General features: G+C 43.8%; 1 protein-coding gene across 1 annotated transcript in view; it reads left to right on the plus strand.

Moving 5' to 3' along the window:
• Positions 1-18,858, plus strand: part of rapgefl1 (Rap guanine nucleotide exchange factor (GEF)-like 1) — a 125,430-nt gene that overhangs the window by 91,422 nt on the left and 15,150 nt on the right. Inside the window, exons 11-12 of the mRNA XM_069906771.1 lie at positions 9,175-9,297; positions 13,407-13,585. Coding sequence (XP_069762872.1) covers positions 9,175-9,297; positions 13,407-13,585 — 302 coding nt within the window. The remainder of the gene's footprint in view (positions 1-9,174; positions 9,298-13,406; positions 13,586-18,858) is intronic.

The following is an 18,858-nucleotide window of genomic DNA, read 5'->3' on the forward strand; positions in this document are numbered from 1 at the left end:
ATTTATGCCAAAATATTTCAATTAATTTTAACCTTCATTTTTTCCATTAATTACGTTGTTTTTTAAAAAAAAACCTTTACTTTTGACTTACTTTTCTAAATCAGCAGTACTTGAAAAAAAGTTAGTATTTGCAACTTAGTATAAATTTTAGGACAAGAGGAGGGCAGTGGGACTAACAGGATTGCTCATTGGAGGAACCATCTCTGTGTACACTATCCCATGACTCCCTAAACCTTAATATATTACTGGTGAGGCCTCAGTCCAAAAACCAGGAATAGGTGAGAAAATTTATTGTAATGCCATAAGCTATTATGATAATAAAATTACCACCTCAAAGGATAGTGGAAGCTGATTAATTCATAACTTTCAAAGTGGAATATTTAGTAGAAAATGTAAAGATTACTGAACTTGAATTAGTCAGCGGTTCTTTTCTTTGGCTTGGCTTCGCGGACGAAGATTTATGGAGGGGGTAAAAAGTCCACGTCAGCTGCAGGCTCGTTTGTGGCTGACAAGTCCGATGTAGGACAGGCAGACATGGTTGCAGCGGCTGCAGGGGAAAATTGGTTGGTTGGGGTTGGGTGTTGGGTTTTTCCTCCTTTGCCTTTTGTCAGTGAGGTGGGCTCTGCGGTCTTCTTCAAAGGAGGTTGCTGCCCGCCAAACTGTGAGGCGCCAAGATGCATGGTTTGAGGCGATATCAGCCCACTGGCGGTGGTCAATGTGGCAGGCACCAAGAGATTTCTTTAGGCAGTCCTTGTACCTTTTCTTTGGTGCACCTCTGTCACGGTGGCCAGTGGAGAGCTCGCCATATAACACGATCTTGGGAAGGCGATGGTCCTCCATTCTGGAGACGTGACCCACCCAGCGCAGCTGGATCTTCAGCAGCGTGGACTCGATGCTGTCGACCTCTGCCATCTCGAGTACTTCGACGTTAGGGATGAAAGCGCTCCAATGGATGTTGAGAATGGAGCGGAGACAACGCTGGTGGAAGCGTTCTAGGAGCCGTAGGTGATGCCGGTAGAGGACCCATGATTCGGAGCCGAACAGGAGTGTGGGTATGACAACGGCTCTGTATACGCTTATCTTTGTGAGGTTTTTCAGTTGGTTGTTTTTCCAGACTCTTTTGTGTAGTCTTCCAAAGGTGCTATTTGCCTTGGCGAGTCTGTTGTCTATCTCATTGTCGATCCTTGCATCTGATGAAATGGTGCAGCCGAGATAGGTAAACTGGTTGACCTTTTTGAGTTTTGTGTGCCCAATGGAGATGTGGGGGGGCTGGTAGTCATGGTGGGGAGCTGGCTGATGGAGGACCTCAGTTTTCTTTAGTGCAACGCTATAACAACGCCAGCGATTGGGACTGGAGTTTGAATTCCCACGCTGTCTGTAAGGAGTTTATACGTTCTCCCTATGTCTGTGTGGGTTTTCCATGGGGGCTCCAGATTCCTCCCACTGTTCAAAATATACCGGGGGTGTAGGTTAATGGGGTTTAATTGGGCGGCATGGGCGAAAGTGCCTATTACCATGCTGTATGTCTAAACTTAAATTAAAAAATCTAAATTTAAACTTAGTTTAAATTTGTTGGCAATGGCAAAATCAATAGAACTAATTAGAAAATCATCAATGACTTGCATTGGGAAGAATGGACCAAATGGGCACCTACTGCCTTGTACATTCCCAATATTTTAACTAATTACCATGGAGCAGGTCCCCATAAATCCTGTAGAGTTCTATGAGTTACTTAGCAGGATAATGTTAAGCCAGAACTGATCACTTGGACCCTAGAAGACACAAGTCCAGATCTGTGAGCATTTAGACACACTAAACAAGTGGGATAGCAAGGTAAAAATGTTGAAGAAAGGAAACTAAAGCCACCTTTTTGGTAAATTCTCTGAGAGAAGGAATAATGGTTTCTCATGCTGATATTTCCAATGTTTTCAGTAATATATTTCAAATTTATAGTATGTGTGGAGTTTTTTTAATGTTATCTCTAATGTCTAATGCTTCATATGGGAGCTAAATAAATAGTGCTCCCAACCTGGAACATTGTCAGTGCCAGTGTGGGACATAAACCGGAGAGAGTGGACTGATTGCCCAGCTCTTGTCTTTGTCATTTCTGGGTGTTCCACTGTTCAATAAAATTGCCCCATAAGGAAGAAAAATGTACAATACAACGGCAGGTGTTTTAAGTTTCAACACTTGCATATGGAATAATATTTTCCCAGAGAATATTAAACCATAAGATATAGAAGCAGAAATAGGCTATTCAGCCCATCGAATCTGCCCTGGCATTTAATCATGAGCTGATCCAATTTCACATTCAGCCTGATTGCCCAGCCTTCTCCCCTTAACCTTAGATACTAGGGCTAAATATGTAAGAAAGTACTTCCAGCCATTTAAGGCCTGTATAATCTTCTTCCCTAAAGTCGTTTAATATAAACACTGTAAGATTCCAGTGTGTGAGCCAACTCTTTGTGCAATCCAGATTGATATTACTTTTTCTTTACACATATAATTCTTTTATATAACTATGTATTGTATCTACAGTCATATTTGTAGATGTTGGGGATAAGAGGGAGGGGAGGGGAGGATGGGTGAGGGGAGGGGTTAATACCATGTAATTACTGTAATTTTCAAACTTTATTACGTATTGACTCTGTATAATTATAATTACATGGATGAAAGCTTTAAATAAAATAAAAAAAACCTTAGATGTCCTGGCTAATAACAAACCTATCAGTATTTGTCTTAAATACACAAACCCGTGTCAACAAATTTCACAGATTTACTACTCTCCCGCCATAGAAAACAGCCTTTCTACATCTATTCTGTCCCCATCTTTCAACTGTAGAAAGTTTCAATCAGATTCTCCCCCCCCCCCCACCCTTCCCACCTCATTCTCCTAAATTCTAACAAGTACAGGGCCAAGAACTGTCAAACACTCCTCGTATGATAACCCTTTAATTCCTAGTGAACCTCCTCTGAACTCTCTCCAATGTTAACACATCCCTTCTTAAATGAGGAGCTCAAAACTGCTCACAGTACTCCAAGTGAGGTTTGACCAGTGCCCAATAAAGCCTCAACATCACATCACTGCTGTTATATTCTTCTCTTTTTGAAATGAATGCCAGCATTACATTTGCCTTCTTCATCACTGACTCAACATGCAAGTTTACCTTCAGGTTATTCTGCACGAGAACTTGCTGGTCCCTTTGCATTTGGGTATTTTCAATTTTCTCTCCATTTAAAAAATAGTTTGCCCATTTATTTTTTTCTACCAAAATGCATAACCATATACTTTCCGACATTATATGTCATTTGTCATTTCTCTGCCCTTTCTCTTAATCTGCCTAAGTCAGGGGTGGCCAATCTGCGGCCCGTTGCCCATTGTTAAGTGGCCGATTAGAGCATTGTCTTGAACAATAAATTATATTGTATGAACATTGCACTTCTTAGCTTCAACACTAGATGTCACTGCCATTTTGAACAACTATGAGGCTACCATGGGACTTCTTAGTTTCTTAGGTGGCTCTGCCTTAGTTTTGAAGAGTTTTAATGTATTCATTTAAATCAGTGGTTCCCAAACTTTTTCAGGCTGCTGCCCCCTAGTCCTCCAGGCTACCTCCCGAGCGCCCAACCCCCCATACAACAGCGCTTGAGTGGGTGGGGTTAGTGGTGGCCCTGAGCTAGCCAGGGGGAGGGGAGGGGTGTTAAGTGGCAGAGCTGAACGGGGTAGTGACAGTGCTGAGCAGGGTGGGGGGTGGTGGTGGCAGTGGTGCTGAGCAGGGGGTAGTGATGCCAGTACAACATGGCGGTCCCTGAGACCAGCTCTTGTGAGAACACCTTGTCGCCATTTATTTTGCTCACTATGGCCACCCTGAGTCTGGCCAGAAAATTACTGCACGGGATTCTTCATTAAACTTTGCAGCAAACTGAATAATAACAAGAAGGTTCAGAACGCCCTCTTTTTCCTCACTGCCCACTGACTGCCCCCTTGGGTCTTTCCACTGCCTCCAGGGGGCCCCAGCACCCACTTTGGGAATCACTAATTTAAATTTAAGAGCAGCAGATACAGAAATGCCTACTGTAATGTGAGCACATCAATAAACTACGTAATGTAAACAGTTAAACTGTGCCAGTAGTGTCATATAGTTATTTTGATAGAAAATGAATTTTCGATGGCACCTTTTTTCTTGCAGTGTAACTGGTTGAAAACTGCCGGGCTTAATATTGTTTGGCCCGTGATTCATTATATTTTTCTGTATGTGGCTCACACCCAATAAAGTTTTGCCACCCCTGGTCTATGTCCTTCTGCAACCTCCCCGTTTCCTCTACACTACCTGCTCCTCCACCCACCTTCGCATCATCTGCAAATTTGGCCACAAATCCATATCATTAATGGTCAACATGAAAAGAAGCGACCCCAACACCAACCCCTGTGGAACACCACTAGCAACTGGCAGTCAATCAGAATATGATCCCTGAATTCAAACTCTTGGCTTCCTGCCAAACAGCCAATGCTCTACCTATGATAGTATGTTTCCTGTAATACCAAGTCAGTCACCTTTATTTGTCATTCATATCATAACTGCTAATGCAATGCACACCAAGGATGAGACTCGAGCAAATTTACATAAATAAGAGTTAAATATTAATACAATAAAAATCCATGATATACTAGTGCACACATGTTCTAGGAATTGCAAAGCTTGATGGCTTGGGGGGAAAAAACTTGCCCAAACTAGAAGGGAGAACAGTTTACATGTGGGGTGTCCGTCATGGTAGGAAGAGAGCCCCCCAATGATCTCTTCCACTGACTTCACTATCCTCTGCAGGGTCTTGCAGTCCGAGGTGGTACAGCTTCCAAACCAGGCAGTGATGCAGTTGCACAGGATGCTCTCAATACATCCTCTGTAGAATGTAGTGAGGATGGAGGGTGGGAGATTAACTTTCTTCAGCCTTTGCAGGAAGTGGAGGTGCTGCTGGACTTTCTTGGCTATGGAGCTGGTGTTAAGGGACCAGGTGAGATTCTCTGCCAAGTAGACTCCAAGGAACTTGATACTCTTGATGACCTCAACGGTAGAGCCATGAATGATCAGCAGAGTGTAGAGCTCGTCGCAAGAACCAAAGACTTGTTGATCCAAACCAAGGCTTTTATTAGCAAAAGACGGGAGCTCTTCACAGGTGGCCGACCAGTCTGGAATGATCCGACCTGGCTAGGGACACAACCCTTTAAGGCCCAGACAGTAGGCGTGGCTAAGCTCTCAGCCAATCGCTGTAAGCACAGTCATTACATACTCTAGATACTGTAACTATATACATTGGTGATAGGTCTGTACTATCACATTCACCCCTTCTTGGAGAACTGACCCTGGGGTGGAAAGGCTGAAGAGGGAGAGAATGAAAGGAAGGGGTAGGTTAAGGACTGTAGTGGTCAGGGGGGTCTGATCATCCGGCATGACCGCCGTGGTGCTGGGATTGGGGTCGCTGGAGTGGTGTCGCCAGCAGGCTCGTCGGGTGCAACCGCTCCTTCGCTCAATTCCCCAGCCGTGTTGTCGGCAGGGTGGCCCGAGTCATTGGGGTGCTGTTGGTCCTTCTGTTCCAGCACGGGGCCTGGGGAATAAAGAGTTGGGGAAGGTTGGGTTGGGGGGGGGTTGCTGGGTCTACCGTGTCCTGAGCTAGATCCCGCACCGAAACAGTGTCCTCCCGCCTGTCTGTGAACTCAACGTAGGCGTAATGCGGGTTCGCGTGGAGTAGAGTGACTCGGTCGACCAAGGGGTCGTTCTTTGAGTGCCGGACGTGGCGTCGCAAAAGGACAGGGCCAGGGACGGTGAGCCATGCCGGTACAGTGGTTCCTGATTCGGATTTCCTCGGGAAAAGGAACATCCTTTCGTGGGGGGTGGCATTTGTTGCGATACATAGGAGGGAGCGGATGGAGTGTGAGGCACTAGTGAGAACCTCCTGCCAGTGAGAGGTGGGGGAGACCTTTAGACCGGAGAGCCAGTGTAACCGCTCTCCAGGTGGTGGCATTCTCCCTCTCTTCAGCCCTTCCACCCCAGGGTCAGTTCTCCAAGAAGGGGTGAATGTGATAGGTAGTTCTGTACTATCACACAGAGCGTGGTCCCCCCGACAACCATCTCTTTTGCTTTATTAACATTCAGATACATGTTGTTGGCTTTGCACCAGTCTGTTAGTGACTGCAGCTCATCTCTGTACCCTGACTTGTCATTCTCACTGATAAGACCCACCACGGTCGTGTGGTCAGCGAACTTGATGATGTGGTTCGAGCTGTGTTTAGCTGTACAGTCATGAGTCAGCAGCGTGAACAGCAGTGGACTAAGCACATAGCCATGGAGTGGGGGGGGGGGGGTCCGTGTTCATTGTAATGGTCTTAGAAATGCTGTTTTTGATCCAGATTGCCTGAGGTCTCCCCAACAGAAAGTCAAGAATCCAATTGTAGAGGGAGATGTTTAGACCCAGCAGGCTCAACTTCCCTATCAGGTTATACCATGGGCTCTTGCTAAGTAGCCTCGTGTGTGGCACTCGTCAAATGCCTTCTGAAAATCCAAATACACTAACATCCACTGCATCTCCCTTATCCAGCCGTCTTGTCACTTCCTCAAAGAATTCCAATAGGTTTGTCAGGCAAGATTTTCCTCAAGGAAACCAAGCTGGGTTTGGCTGATCTTGTCAGGTGCCTTTGAGTACTCCGTCACCTCATCTTTGACAATAGACTCCAAAATGCTTTCATACTTCCTCTTTTTCTCCATGAATTTTTAAGTTACCTTTTGCAAGTATTTAAAAATTTCCCAGTCCTCTATGATCCCACTAATTTTTGCTTCCTTGTATGCCCTCTCTTTTGCTTTTATGTTGGCTTTGAATTTCCTTGTCAGAATTCAGCCACAGTTGTGACATTTTTCCATTTGAATATTTCCTATTTTTTGGTGTGTATTTCTATCCTGCACCTTCCTCATTTCTTGTAGAAACTCCATCCATTGCTGCTCTGCCGTCTTCTCGACTCATGTCCCCCTTCCAATCTACTTTGGCCATTTTCTCTCTCATGCCACTGTGAATCCCTTTACTCCACTGAAATATTACTGTTAATTGTTGATTGATTTATTTGCTGCTATTTAAAATGATAAAATAATGTCTGAAGTGGTTTTCCAGATGTCAGGAGTGAAAATGTTCCATTTTATCATGCTTGCTGCACTTGAGTTCTCTAACAATAGGGGGCACCTGTGAGTTTGTTCTGTGGTGTCTGGGCTACTTGGATTGAAAACTGCAGTGGAAACTATGGAAATAACAGTAATGATTTATTAAATTTGTTGTGATATCTATTCATCATTAGAATTTTCTTTGGCTTGGCTTCGCGGACGAAGATTTATGGAGGGGTAATGTCCACGTCAGCTGCAGGCTCGTTTGTGGCTGACAAGTCCGATGCAGGACAGGCAGACACGGTTGCAAGGGAAAATTGGTGGGTTGGGGTTGGGTGTTGGGTTTTACCTCCTTTGTCTTTTGACAGTGAGGTGGGCTCTGCGGTCTTCTTCAAAGGAGGTTGCTGCCCGCCGAACTGTGAGGCGCCAAGATGCACGGTTTGAGGCGATATCAGTCCACTGGCGGTGGTCAATGTGGCAGGCACCAAGAGCTTTCTTTAGGCAGTCCTTGTACCTCTTCTTTGGTGCACCTATGTCTCGGTGGCCAGTGAAGAGCTCGCCTTATAACATGATCTTGGGAAGGCGAGGGTCCTCCATTCTGGAGACGTGACCTACCCAGCGCAGTTGGATCTTCAGCAGCATGGATTCGATGCTGTCGGCCTCTGCCATCTCGAGTACTTCGATGTTGGAGATGAAGTCGCTCCAATGAATGTTGAGGATGGAGCCGAGACAACGCTGGTGGAAGCGTTCTAGGAGCCGTTGATGCCGGTAAAGGACCCATGATTCGGAGCCGAACAGGAGTGTGGGTATGACAACGGCTCTGTACACGCTTATCTTTGTGAGGTTTTTCAGTTGGTTGTTTATCCAGACTCTTTTGTGCAGTCTTCCAAAGGCGCTATTTGCCTTGGCGAGTCTGTTGTCTATCTCATTGTCGATCCTTGCATCCGATGAAATGGTGCAGCCGAGATAGGTAAACTGGTTGACTGTTTTGAGTTTTGTGTGCCCGATGGAGATGTGGGGGGGCTGGTAGTCATGGTGGGGAGCTGGCTGATGGAGGACCTCAGTTTTCTTCAGGCTGACTTCCAGGCCAAACATCATTAGAATAGAAAGGATAGAAGTAGACAACTGATCTTTCTGATTAAGTATCATCCTTCATTGATTAGCATCACTCTGCTTGAACCAACAACTTCCTCTCTATAGATCTTAGGAATGTTGTCTAAATTGACACTTTGCTGTGTTGAGGCAGATAATTATATCAGTGTTTTAACTGCTAATTTAGATGAAGAAATGCAGTAGGATTACCTTAAAGAAGAATAGTGATATTTCCCAATGTTTTGGCCAAAATTTCTCTCAACCAGCACTGTCAAAAGTAGACTTTCTGGCAATTCATTACTTTCCTTTCAGTGGGACATTGCTGTGCTGAATTTGCCCATCACATTTAAAAGGTGATCTTTTTGAATATATCGTTTATTATCTAATCCAGTAAATAAAACTGAATTAGACAATAAACTTGATAGGGGCGGCATGGTTGGCATAGCGGTTAATGCAATGCTGTAACAGCGCCAACGATCAGGACCTGGGTTCGAATCCCATGCTGTCTGTAAGGAGTTTGTACATTCTCCCCATGTCTGCATGGGTTTTCTGCAAGTGCTCCAGTTTCCTCCCACCATTCAAAACTTACCGAGGGTGTATTTGTGCAGCATGGCTCATGGGTTGGAAGGGTCTGTTACCATGCTGTATGTCTAAATTTTTTTAAATTTCAAAAACACAATGAAAATGCACAAAATTCCTGGAGAAATTCAGCAGGTTTCTCGGTGTCTTGTGTTGCAGTATCTGCAGAATTTCTTGTTTCAAAACACAATTAAATAATAGATCAGTGTCAGGAGCATTGGTTATGGATTTTGATCTGCCATAGTTTTACTATTATAATTTTATAATTTTAGGATGTAATTCAGGATTGTTTGGGTGTCAGTAATTTGGAAATCCAGTTCTGACCAATGTTCTGTGTTGTTTCCCTATCGTTTCCCAGGTCCCGCCTCCTGCTATAGAGCGACTCTCTCATGAAGGTCCAGAAATCAATGAGGTGAACATGGTGGAAATGGCCAATCAGATCACAGCGTTTGACTGGGAACTTTTAAACTGTGTCCATGAGGTGCGTAATCTAAAAAAAACCTTGCAGGTTTTCAAACACTTACTTCAAACAACTTTAAAAGGATCAGATTACAGGAAATCTGGTGTAAAAGTCACTATTTGAAGGAGTCATAAATGCTGTGGGCATCTTCTCAAACTGTGGGTCATAACATCAACTAGGACAACACTGGCCCATTCTGACATTGTCTCCTGCCATCAACTGCTGAAATGACCTCTGCACTCCTACAGGAATGTATTCTTGACACTAAACTATTCATCCCCATTGTCAGACAGCAGGTACCTTGCAAAGTATTCGCTCCAAATGCCCTTCTGATGCTCCCCAAAAAGACTGGCAGTGCAATTCATACACAGTTGTGACATTATTAACTTTTTGAAATGTATTGCTCTATCTTGGAAATATCTTGTGTCCCACCACTGATTCCTTCATTATCTGCTGCAATGCAATGGATTGAAGTGTAAGTCCAGTAAAAAAATGCAAGGTTATTCACTTTGGAAGAATTAAAATTGTTCAGATTATTATTCAAATTATGAAATATTGCAGCGTGTCATTGTGCAGAGCATGAATTACCAAAGGTTTGTTCACAGGTGCAACATGTAATCAAGAAGGCAAATGGAATATTGGCTTTCATTGCTGGAGGGATTCAATATAAAGTAGGAAGGTTCTACTACAACCATTCAGAATACTAGTGAGGTCATTCATTGAGTACTGGGTGCAGTTCTGGTCTTCTTACTTGAGAAAGAAAATACTGGCCTTGGTACAGAAAAGGTTCACCAGGTTGATTCTAGAGGCGGGGAGCGGGGAGGGGGCCAGTGATGAGCGTATGATGAGAGATTAAATTGACTGGGACTTGCTGGAATTTTGAAGAATTCGAGGGGATCATATAAAAACATAAAATCATGAAAGGAATAGATAATATAGAACCAGGAAAATTGTTTCCACTGGTGGGACGAACTTGGGGACATAGCCTCAAGATTCGGGAGAGTAGACAAGAAATGGGGATGAACTACTTCTCCCAGAGAGCAGTGAATCAGTGGGATTCTTTCCCCAAGAAAGCAGATGAGATTGCCTCATATAACCATTTACAGCACAGAAACAGGCCAGTTTGGCTCTACTAGTCCATGCTGAACATCATCTCCCACATAGTCCCACTGATCCACATTTGCCCCATAACCCTCCACACTCCTCCCATCTATATACTTATCCAACCTTTCCTTGAATATTAACATCAATCTCGCTTCTACCAGCACTGCCGGAAGTTCATTCCATATCCACATCACCCTCTGTGTGAAGAAATTCCCCCTTATGTTTCCCTTAAACTTTTCCCCTTTTACTCTCAATCCAAGCCTTCTTGTTTGAATCTCCCCCACTCTCATGTGGAAAAAGCCTATCCACATTGACTCTATCTGTCCCCCTTATAATTTTGAATACCTCTATCAAATCATCCCTCAATGTTCTACGCTCTGGGGAATAAAGTCCCAGCCTGCTCAACCTTTCCCTGTAACTCAAACCCTGAAACCCTGGTAACGTTCTCGTAAACCTCCTCTGCACATCCCGGTAATTAAAAAGAGTAGTGTGAGCTGCCTCAATGACTACCGCCCAGTAGCACTAACATCTACTGTGATGAAATGCCTTGAGAGGCTGATCATGGCCAGAATTAACACATACCTAAGCAAAGGTCTGGACCCATTGCAATTTGCCTATCAACACAATCATTCCACAGCAGATGCAATATCGCTGGCTCTCCAGTCAGCTCTGGATCACCTCCAAAACAGCAACTCATGCATTCAGCTGCTCTTCATCGACTTCATCTCGGCCTTTGATACCATTATTCCCTCAGTGCCGGTCAAGAAGCTACACACTCTAGGCCTCTGTACCTGACTCTGCAACTGGATCCTTGAGTTTCTCATTGGAAGATCACAATCAGTACGAATTGGAACCAACGTCTCCTCCTCACTGATTATCGACACAGGCGCACCCCAAGGATGTGCTTAGCCCACTGCTCTACTCATTATACACCCATGACTGTGTGGACAGGCACAATTCCAATGCCATCTACAAGTTTTCTGATGACACCACAGTTGTTGGCAGAATCACAAATGGCAATGAAGAAGTGTACAGGAGGGAGATGGATCAGCTTGTTAAATGGTGCAACGACAACAACCTAATGCTCAACGTCAGCAAAACCAAGATGATTGTGAATTTCAGGAGGACTCAGTAATGGAGAGGGTCAAGAACAGTGGTTCTCAACCTTTTTCTTTTAACTCACATACCACTTTAAGTATTCCCTATGCCAAAGGTGCTCTTGATTAATAAGGAATTGCTTCATGTGGGTGGAAAGAAAAGGTTTGAAAACCACTGTTTTAATCGTACATATTTGACTTGTTATGTGCATGGTTTCATAACTCCAAAGGAAATGGGCAATAGACAATTTTTCTCTATCAAAATATTTCCGTAACAATTCTCAACCTTCCCTTCCCACTCACATCCCACCTTAAGTCATCCCTTACTAATCACAGAGCACTGATGGCATAGGGATGACTTAAAGTGGGATGTGAATGGAAAGAAAAAGACTGAGAACCACTGGTCAAGAACTTAAAATTCCTGGGTGTTAACATCTCCGAGGATCTGTCCTGGAGCCTCCATCTTGATACAATCACAAAGAAGACTTGCCAGTGGCTATACTTTGTGAGATGTCTGAGGAGATTTGGAATGTCATCGAAGACTCTCGTGTACTTCTACAGGTGGACCATGGAGAGCATTCTGGCTGGTTGCATCACTGTCTAGTATGGAAGCGCCAACTCTCAGGAGAAGAATAAACTCCAGAGGGTTGTTAACTCAGCCTGTGACATCACAGGCACCAGACTTCACTCCATCGAGGACATCTACATGAGGTGGTGTCTTAAAAATACAACTTCTATCCTCAAAGACCCCCCACCACCCAGGCCAGGCCCTCTTCATTCTGCTACCATCAGTGGAAAAGGTACAGGAGCCTAAAGACGAGCACCCAGCGGCACAAGGACAACTTCTTCCCCACTGCCATCAGCTTCCTGAATAATCAATGAACCAGCGACTCTGCCTTACTTTTCGTGCACTGCTCTTTATACTTTTAATATTATTGTTGTTAGATGGTTCATAATATGACGCTGCCATAAAACACTGAATTTCATGACTTGTTCATGACAATAAATCCTGACAAAGAGGAAGCTTCAACAAGAGAATGGTGGAAATATTCAACATGTTGGGCAGCATCTGTGAAGAGACAAGCAGAGTTAACATTTTAGATTGTTAACCCCTGGGTTCTGATCAGAAGTCATCAAACCGAAACATTGATTATTTCTTCATTGTGGCTGCCTGACCTGCTGAGCATTCACAGAATATTCTTCTTTCTATACGACTTCCAGCCTATTTTCCTCCCCACTCTTGCTCCACACTCTCAGTCTTGTCAACTTCGAATGTCAACCTTCTCCTTGCCTGCACGGATGCTGCTCAAAGACAGTGCCATAAGAAAGCAGCCTCTATCCCCAAAGACCCCCACCTACCCAGGCCATGCCCTCTTCACTCTGCTACCATCGGAGAAAATGTACAGGAGCCTAAAGATGAGCATTGAACGATACAAGGACAGTTTCTTCCCCGCATGAACTACAGACACTGCCTCACTTTGCCTTTTTTTTGCATTTTTTAAATTTATTTGCAAGATGGTTTTATATAAATGTTTGTATTGAGATACTGCTGCAAAAGAACAAATGTTGTCTCATATTCATAAGAATAAATTCTGATTCTGAACTCTCCTACATTCTCTGGCAGCTCATTCCATAGACACACCACCCTCTCTGCTCACCCTTCACAGCTTAAATCTAATTTTAGACTCCCTTACCCTGGGAAAAATTTTGTGACCATCAACCTTAACGATATCTCTCATGAGTTGATAAACATCGATAAGTTCACTCCAGCCTCCTACGCCCCAAGGAATTTGGGTCAGCACACTAGGAAGAAAAGATTTGACTGATAGGATGGTGTTGTAAGCATTGACCCATTGGGTTAAATAGCCTTTTTCAGTGCTGTAAGTTGTATAATCTTTTCCTCTATCTTACTTTCTGATTTTCTTCCAGTTGGAATTGATCCACTATGTTTTCCGGAACGAGAGCATTCGGAGGCGGACAGCAAATCTGGAGTTGGTGCTGCAGAGGTGCAGTGAAGTACAGCATTGGGTGGCAACAGAGATGCTGATATGTGAACGTCTGGGCAAACGGGTACAGCTTCTCAAAACTTTCATCAACATGGCTGCTCTGTAAGTGCTCATGTGTAATTATGGGGCATAAGCAACATGGGGACGAGGAAATCTGGGAATTCTGACAGTACTGTTGCACTCAGCAGAGGGTCATTCACTTCTCCCCCGGCACCTGACCTGGTGACATTTCGATTCACTGGCAAAACTCCCTTATTTCATACAGACATAACACGCATAATAAACATACAGACATAACACACACACAACACTCATACACGCATAACATGTATACAGACATAAAATACACACAACGCACATACAAACATAACACACACATTACACACAACACTCATACAGACAAACGATATATATGCACAGTATGTTAAAAGAAATATTAAAATTAATAAATATTTTTAAAATAAATAGTCGTCACAGAGGGTTTGAATGAGCAGTTCATCAGTCATTCAGCAGTCTCACTGCCCACGGGAAGAAGCTGTTCCTCAGCCTGATATTTCTGGCTCTAATCCTCCTATATCTATTTCCCGACTGGATTAAATGGAGGATGCTGCGTGCGGGGTGATACGGGTCCTCTCAGATTTTTGCGCATTCTCTTTAGACAACAATCCTAGTGAAACCCATCAATTGCCACAGTGTGTTTGGAAAAAATGGGAAAACAAAGTCCTGCAGTTCACAGGAGGTGATTTTTTTAAAAAAAACCTTTTTCAGGTCACTGAGCTGGAAAATTGAGGTAAAGGGGGTGTTGTTTATGATAAGGCAGTAGAAACACTCAGTGCAGTATCATAATAATTAATTATTTGCTTACAAAGACAGAGAACTGATCATGCAAATCACTCAAACTAATTAGAGGTTTCAGCCTCACCAAGCCTGAACACAAAATGTTCCCAGAATATAAGGGATCACGACTTCCACCCAGTGAGCAGTGAGAGTGACTCAGGAATGGTTAGAATGGGAGGAACGGCTGAGGAACAGCTTCTTCCCAAGGACAGTGAGGATGCTGAACGACCAAAGGAAACTGCTCACACTAACCCTTCCAGACTCTCATATTCATGAAACAATATTTATTTATTTGTATTTTATGAATACTTGTCCTGTATATGTATTGTTTCTCTGTATGTGTGTTATGTCTGGTTGTGTGTCTCTGTGTTGTACAATCAGATGACAATAAACTTGACTTGATGCAGCGATAACATGCATCTGCTTCCAGAACCAAACTTGCATTTTATCTTTTGAAGTTCAGATACCATGTATTTTTGTAAGCATGTGTGAACATAATTTCAAAGGATGCCCTCCCCCAAGTCTTCTTGTGTGGACTGGAACCTTGTGACAGAAGAGACAGCAGACACTGGAACCTGCAGCCTAAAAACAGCCGCTGGAGGTGCTCAAAGGATCAAGCAGCATCAATGGGAGAAAAAGAACTGTTGCCATTTCAGGTTGGGTTCCATCATCGAGACTAGATCAAGGATTCCATCCTGAAGCAAAAGCCTTGATGAAAGCTTCTGAACTGAAACGTCAACTATTCTCTCTCCCACTGAAGTGACTGGATCTGCCGAATTCTCCCAACAGATGGATTTTTGCTTGTTCACATGCTGCTTGCCTCTCTTCCACCATTCAAACAGGTGTGAAAACCTTACTGGTGGCTTGGCCAAATCCCTGCCACGTGGGAAAGCTCATTGTCAGGAGAAGTAAGTGGTCATAAATGAGGTGCGATCCCAAAGCACCCCTGTAATCCTAACGCTTGCTGGATCTTTGGAGTCGACCTTGCAGCTGTGGTGATCTGCTGCAGCGAAGGGGTGACCGCAGAATATTATGTTTCCCTGCCTTTGGAAGGAGGTGCAGAATACACATTCACACAGATACCCACGTGATGTTGCATTTAATGTTCACCAGGATTAGGGGTTGCCCCAGCACGTCCCATTCCCCCAATGCACGTGTTCCTCTTCCAACCTGCATGTTAGAAGATGGGACTTGCTTTTTCTCAGCAGCTTTCATGAATCAAGGACATCCCAGAGTTTGTTACACCCCAGGAAATAAATTTGAAGTCTCATCACTGGTGGAATATAGGAGGAATGATAGTCATGTGTGCACACCAAGATGCCACCATCATCAGACAAAATGCAGGAGGAAATCAGCAGGTCACCCAGCATCCAACAGTCAGTCAGCTATCCATTCCCTCCCATGGATGCGGCCGGATCTGATCAGTTCCTCCAGCTCATTGTGTGTTGCTCCAGTGTTCCAGCATCTGCAGTTTCTCTTGTTTACTTCCACAATCACCATCGAGAACATCTGCAGAAAACACTGCTGTCAGAGAGCAGCAACGATCATCAAAGACCCACACCACCCAGCACACGCTCTGTTCTCACTGTTGCCATCAAGAAAGAGGTCGAGGTGCCACAAGACTCGCCCCACCAGGTTCAGGAACAGCTGCTCCCCCTCCACCATCAGACTCCTCAACGACAAACTCAATCAGAGACTCATTTAAGGACTCTCACTTTTGCACTTTATTGATTTTTTCTCTCTCTCTCTCTCTGTATTGCAGTCAGTTTGTTTACATTTCTTTATTTGTTTATATATGAACATTCAGTCAATTTATTTTTTGCACTACCAATTAGTGGTAATTCTGCCTGGCCCACAGGAAAATGTTCTCAGGGTTGTATGTGATGTCATGCATGTACTCTGACAATAAATTTGAATCTGTACAAATGGTGTTGCCTCAGCTTTGGCACTGCTGGCGTCACCAGATGAATGAATGCTGTGAGTCACACAGCAGCGATGTGTTGCCGCTCACTAAAGGGCCTGCATGTTATCTTCAACCATCATTTGTTCAACACTCCAGCATGTCAGTGCTGGGAATTCCTAGCTTCAGGGTTATCTACCAAGCTGGAATTCTGGAGAGTTCATCTGTAGCTGTTTATAAGAGGCAATCTCCAACTCCAACATGATTTGCTTTATCGTGAACAGCAAACTTTTATTTCAACAGTTGCAGCTGACGGTTGATGGGATACTGGCCAGAACAGACCTGCACATCTCACAGTTCACAAGCATGTTCAGCTTGTGGTCAGTGCCCCACTGGTGACCCGTGGGTTTGTTGGAAATGGTCCGCAGTAACACAGCAAAGGCAAATCTTACTGATACAATAAACAAATATCATGTAAAACCAGGTTGAAAATTTGATGAACAAAGAAACAAAAATCTTCAAGGAATGTCATTACCAAATATCATCACCAGTGGTCTGGGAAGGAGGTTGAGCTAACTCACCAGCCCTCCCCCACTTGTGGTCCATGGGTTTGTTATAGGTGGTCTGTGATAAGTAAAGGAATACTCAGGGTCGTCTGTGAGTGAAAACTGGTTGGGAATCATTGCCTCAGTGCCATCGTGGTTGATAATGATGTCAGTGCATCCTCTGGCCCAGAACTTAGCCAATCGCCATCCTAATCTCACTGTTCCCTCCATCCTTCCCTAGCACGAAAACCTACGTTTGTGGCCGTGCTCTTAAATTTTCTCTGCTACTCATCTTAATACAGTGCAATCCAGTAATCATTGGAGAATCAGAGGTGGAGAGAGTGAGCACATTTAGGTTCTTGGGAGTCACTATCTTGGAGAATCTTTCCTGGGCCCAACACACCAATGACATCATGAAGAAAGCACGTCAGCACCTCTACTTCCTCAGGGGTTTGCGGAGGTTTGATATGCCACCAGAAACCCTGGCAAATTTCTACAGATGTGTGGTGGAAAGTGTGCTGACCAGCTGCATCACAGTCTGGTATAGGGACATCAATACATCTGAGTGTAAAGTATTCCAAAAGGTGTGGACACAGCCCAGGACATCACAGGCAAAACCTTCCCCACTATTGAGTATATCTACAGGGCACACTGCCTTTGGAGAGCAGCAGCGATCATCCAACCACCTAGCACACGCTCTGTTCTTGCTGCTGCCATCAAGAAAGAGGTGTAGGTGCCACAAGACTTGCCCCACCAGGTTCAGGAACAGCTGCTCCCCCTCCACCATCAGACTCCTCAACAACAAACTCAATCAGGGACTCATTTAAGGACTCTGACTTGTGCACTTTATTGATTTTCTTTTTGTACACAGTATTGTTTTTTTTTTGTATTGCACAGCCAATTAGTTTACATTCATTATCTGTTTACAGTTCTTTGTTTACATGTTTTACACTGTGTACAGTTTATTTTTTGCACTATCAATTAGTGATAATTCTGCTGCGACAGCAGAAAAAAGGAATCTCAGGGTTGTATGTGATGTCATGTTTGTTCTCTGACAAGAAATCTGAGATATCAACAGAAAATGCTGGAAACACTCAACAGGCCAGGCAGCATTCACAGAGAGAGATACTTTGGGTCAATAACTTTCATCTGAACAGATATGGAGTGCTATAATAAGGGCAATTGAATTGAATTGTTTTTTTTTGGACACAGTGGAAAAGCTTTGTTTTGCATACTATCCAAACAAGTCAACCCATATTTAAGTCCAACAGATAGTGTAAAGTAAAACAAGAGTTCAGAGTACAGTGACTGTTAGAGTAGAGATACAAGAATCAAACTATTATGAGATTCCTCTCACAAAAAGTCACCACATTCTTGCACCAATTTTTTTTCTCTGAAGTGCTGGAAGATATAAGAACATAAGGAACAAGAGCAGGAGTCGACCATCCGTCCCATCGAGCCTTCTCCACCTTTCAATGAGATCGTGGCTAATCTGATGATGGGCTCATCTCCACCTACCTGCCTTTTCCCCATATCCCTTAATTCTCCAACTATGTAAAAATCGATTCAACCTAGTCGTAAATATATTTACTGAGGTCGCTTCAACTGCTGCAATGGGCAACGAATTCCACAGATTCACCCCCCCTCTGGGAAAAACAGTTCCTCCTCCTTCCGTCGTAAATCGCGAAGCTGCACTGACATTGACAAGTGCTGCATAGAAGTAAATGTTTTGTTCAGCACAACCATTAATGAAGCTTATATTTCCATTCTCTCCTCTGCTTCTACCTCAGACCTTACCTTCTCATCCTTTTTACTGTCTTAATTATACTTAATTTGTGCCAATTTGGTGTATGCCCATGGGGAAATTGCAACAAGTAAGACTTTAATTAACTGATGCATTTGACAATGAACTCACATTCATTCATTGAAAACCCATATTTTTGTCATCCATCTCAAGCCCTCTGCTCCTGGCTTGGACACTCTAGTCTACCACATACCTTTCTGTGGGCCACCTTAGGACATTCTGTAAGCCACCCTGTGTAAAGCACCCATTGTTTTTGATGGACTCAAAATGGGCATAAAACACAACTGTA

This window comes from Narcine bancroftii, chromosome 12, assembly GCF_036971445.1.
Source record: "Narcine bancroftii isolate sNarBan1 chromosome 12, sNarBan1.hap1, whole genome shotgun sequence".
In the NCBI taxonomy this organism is placed as follows: Eukaryota; Metazoa; Chordata; class Chondrichthyes; order Torpediniformes; family Narcinidae; genus Narcine; species Narcine bancroftii.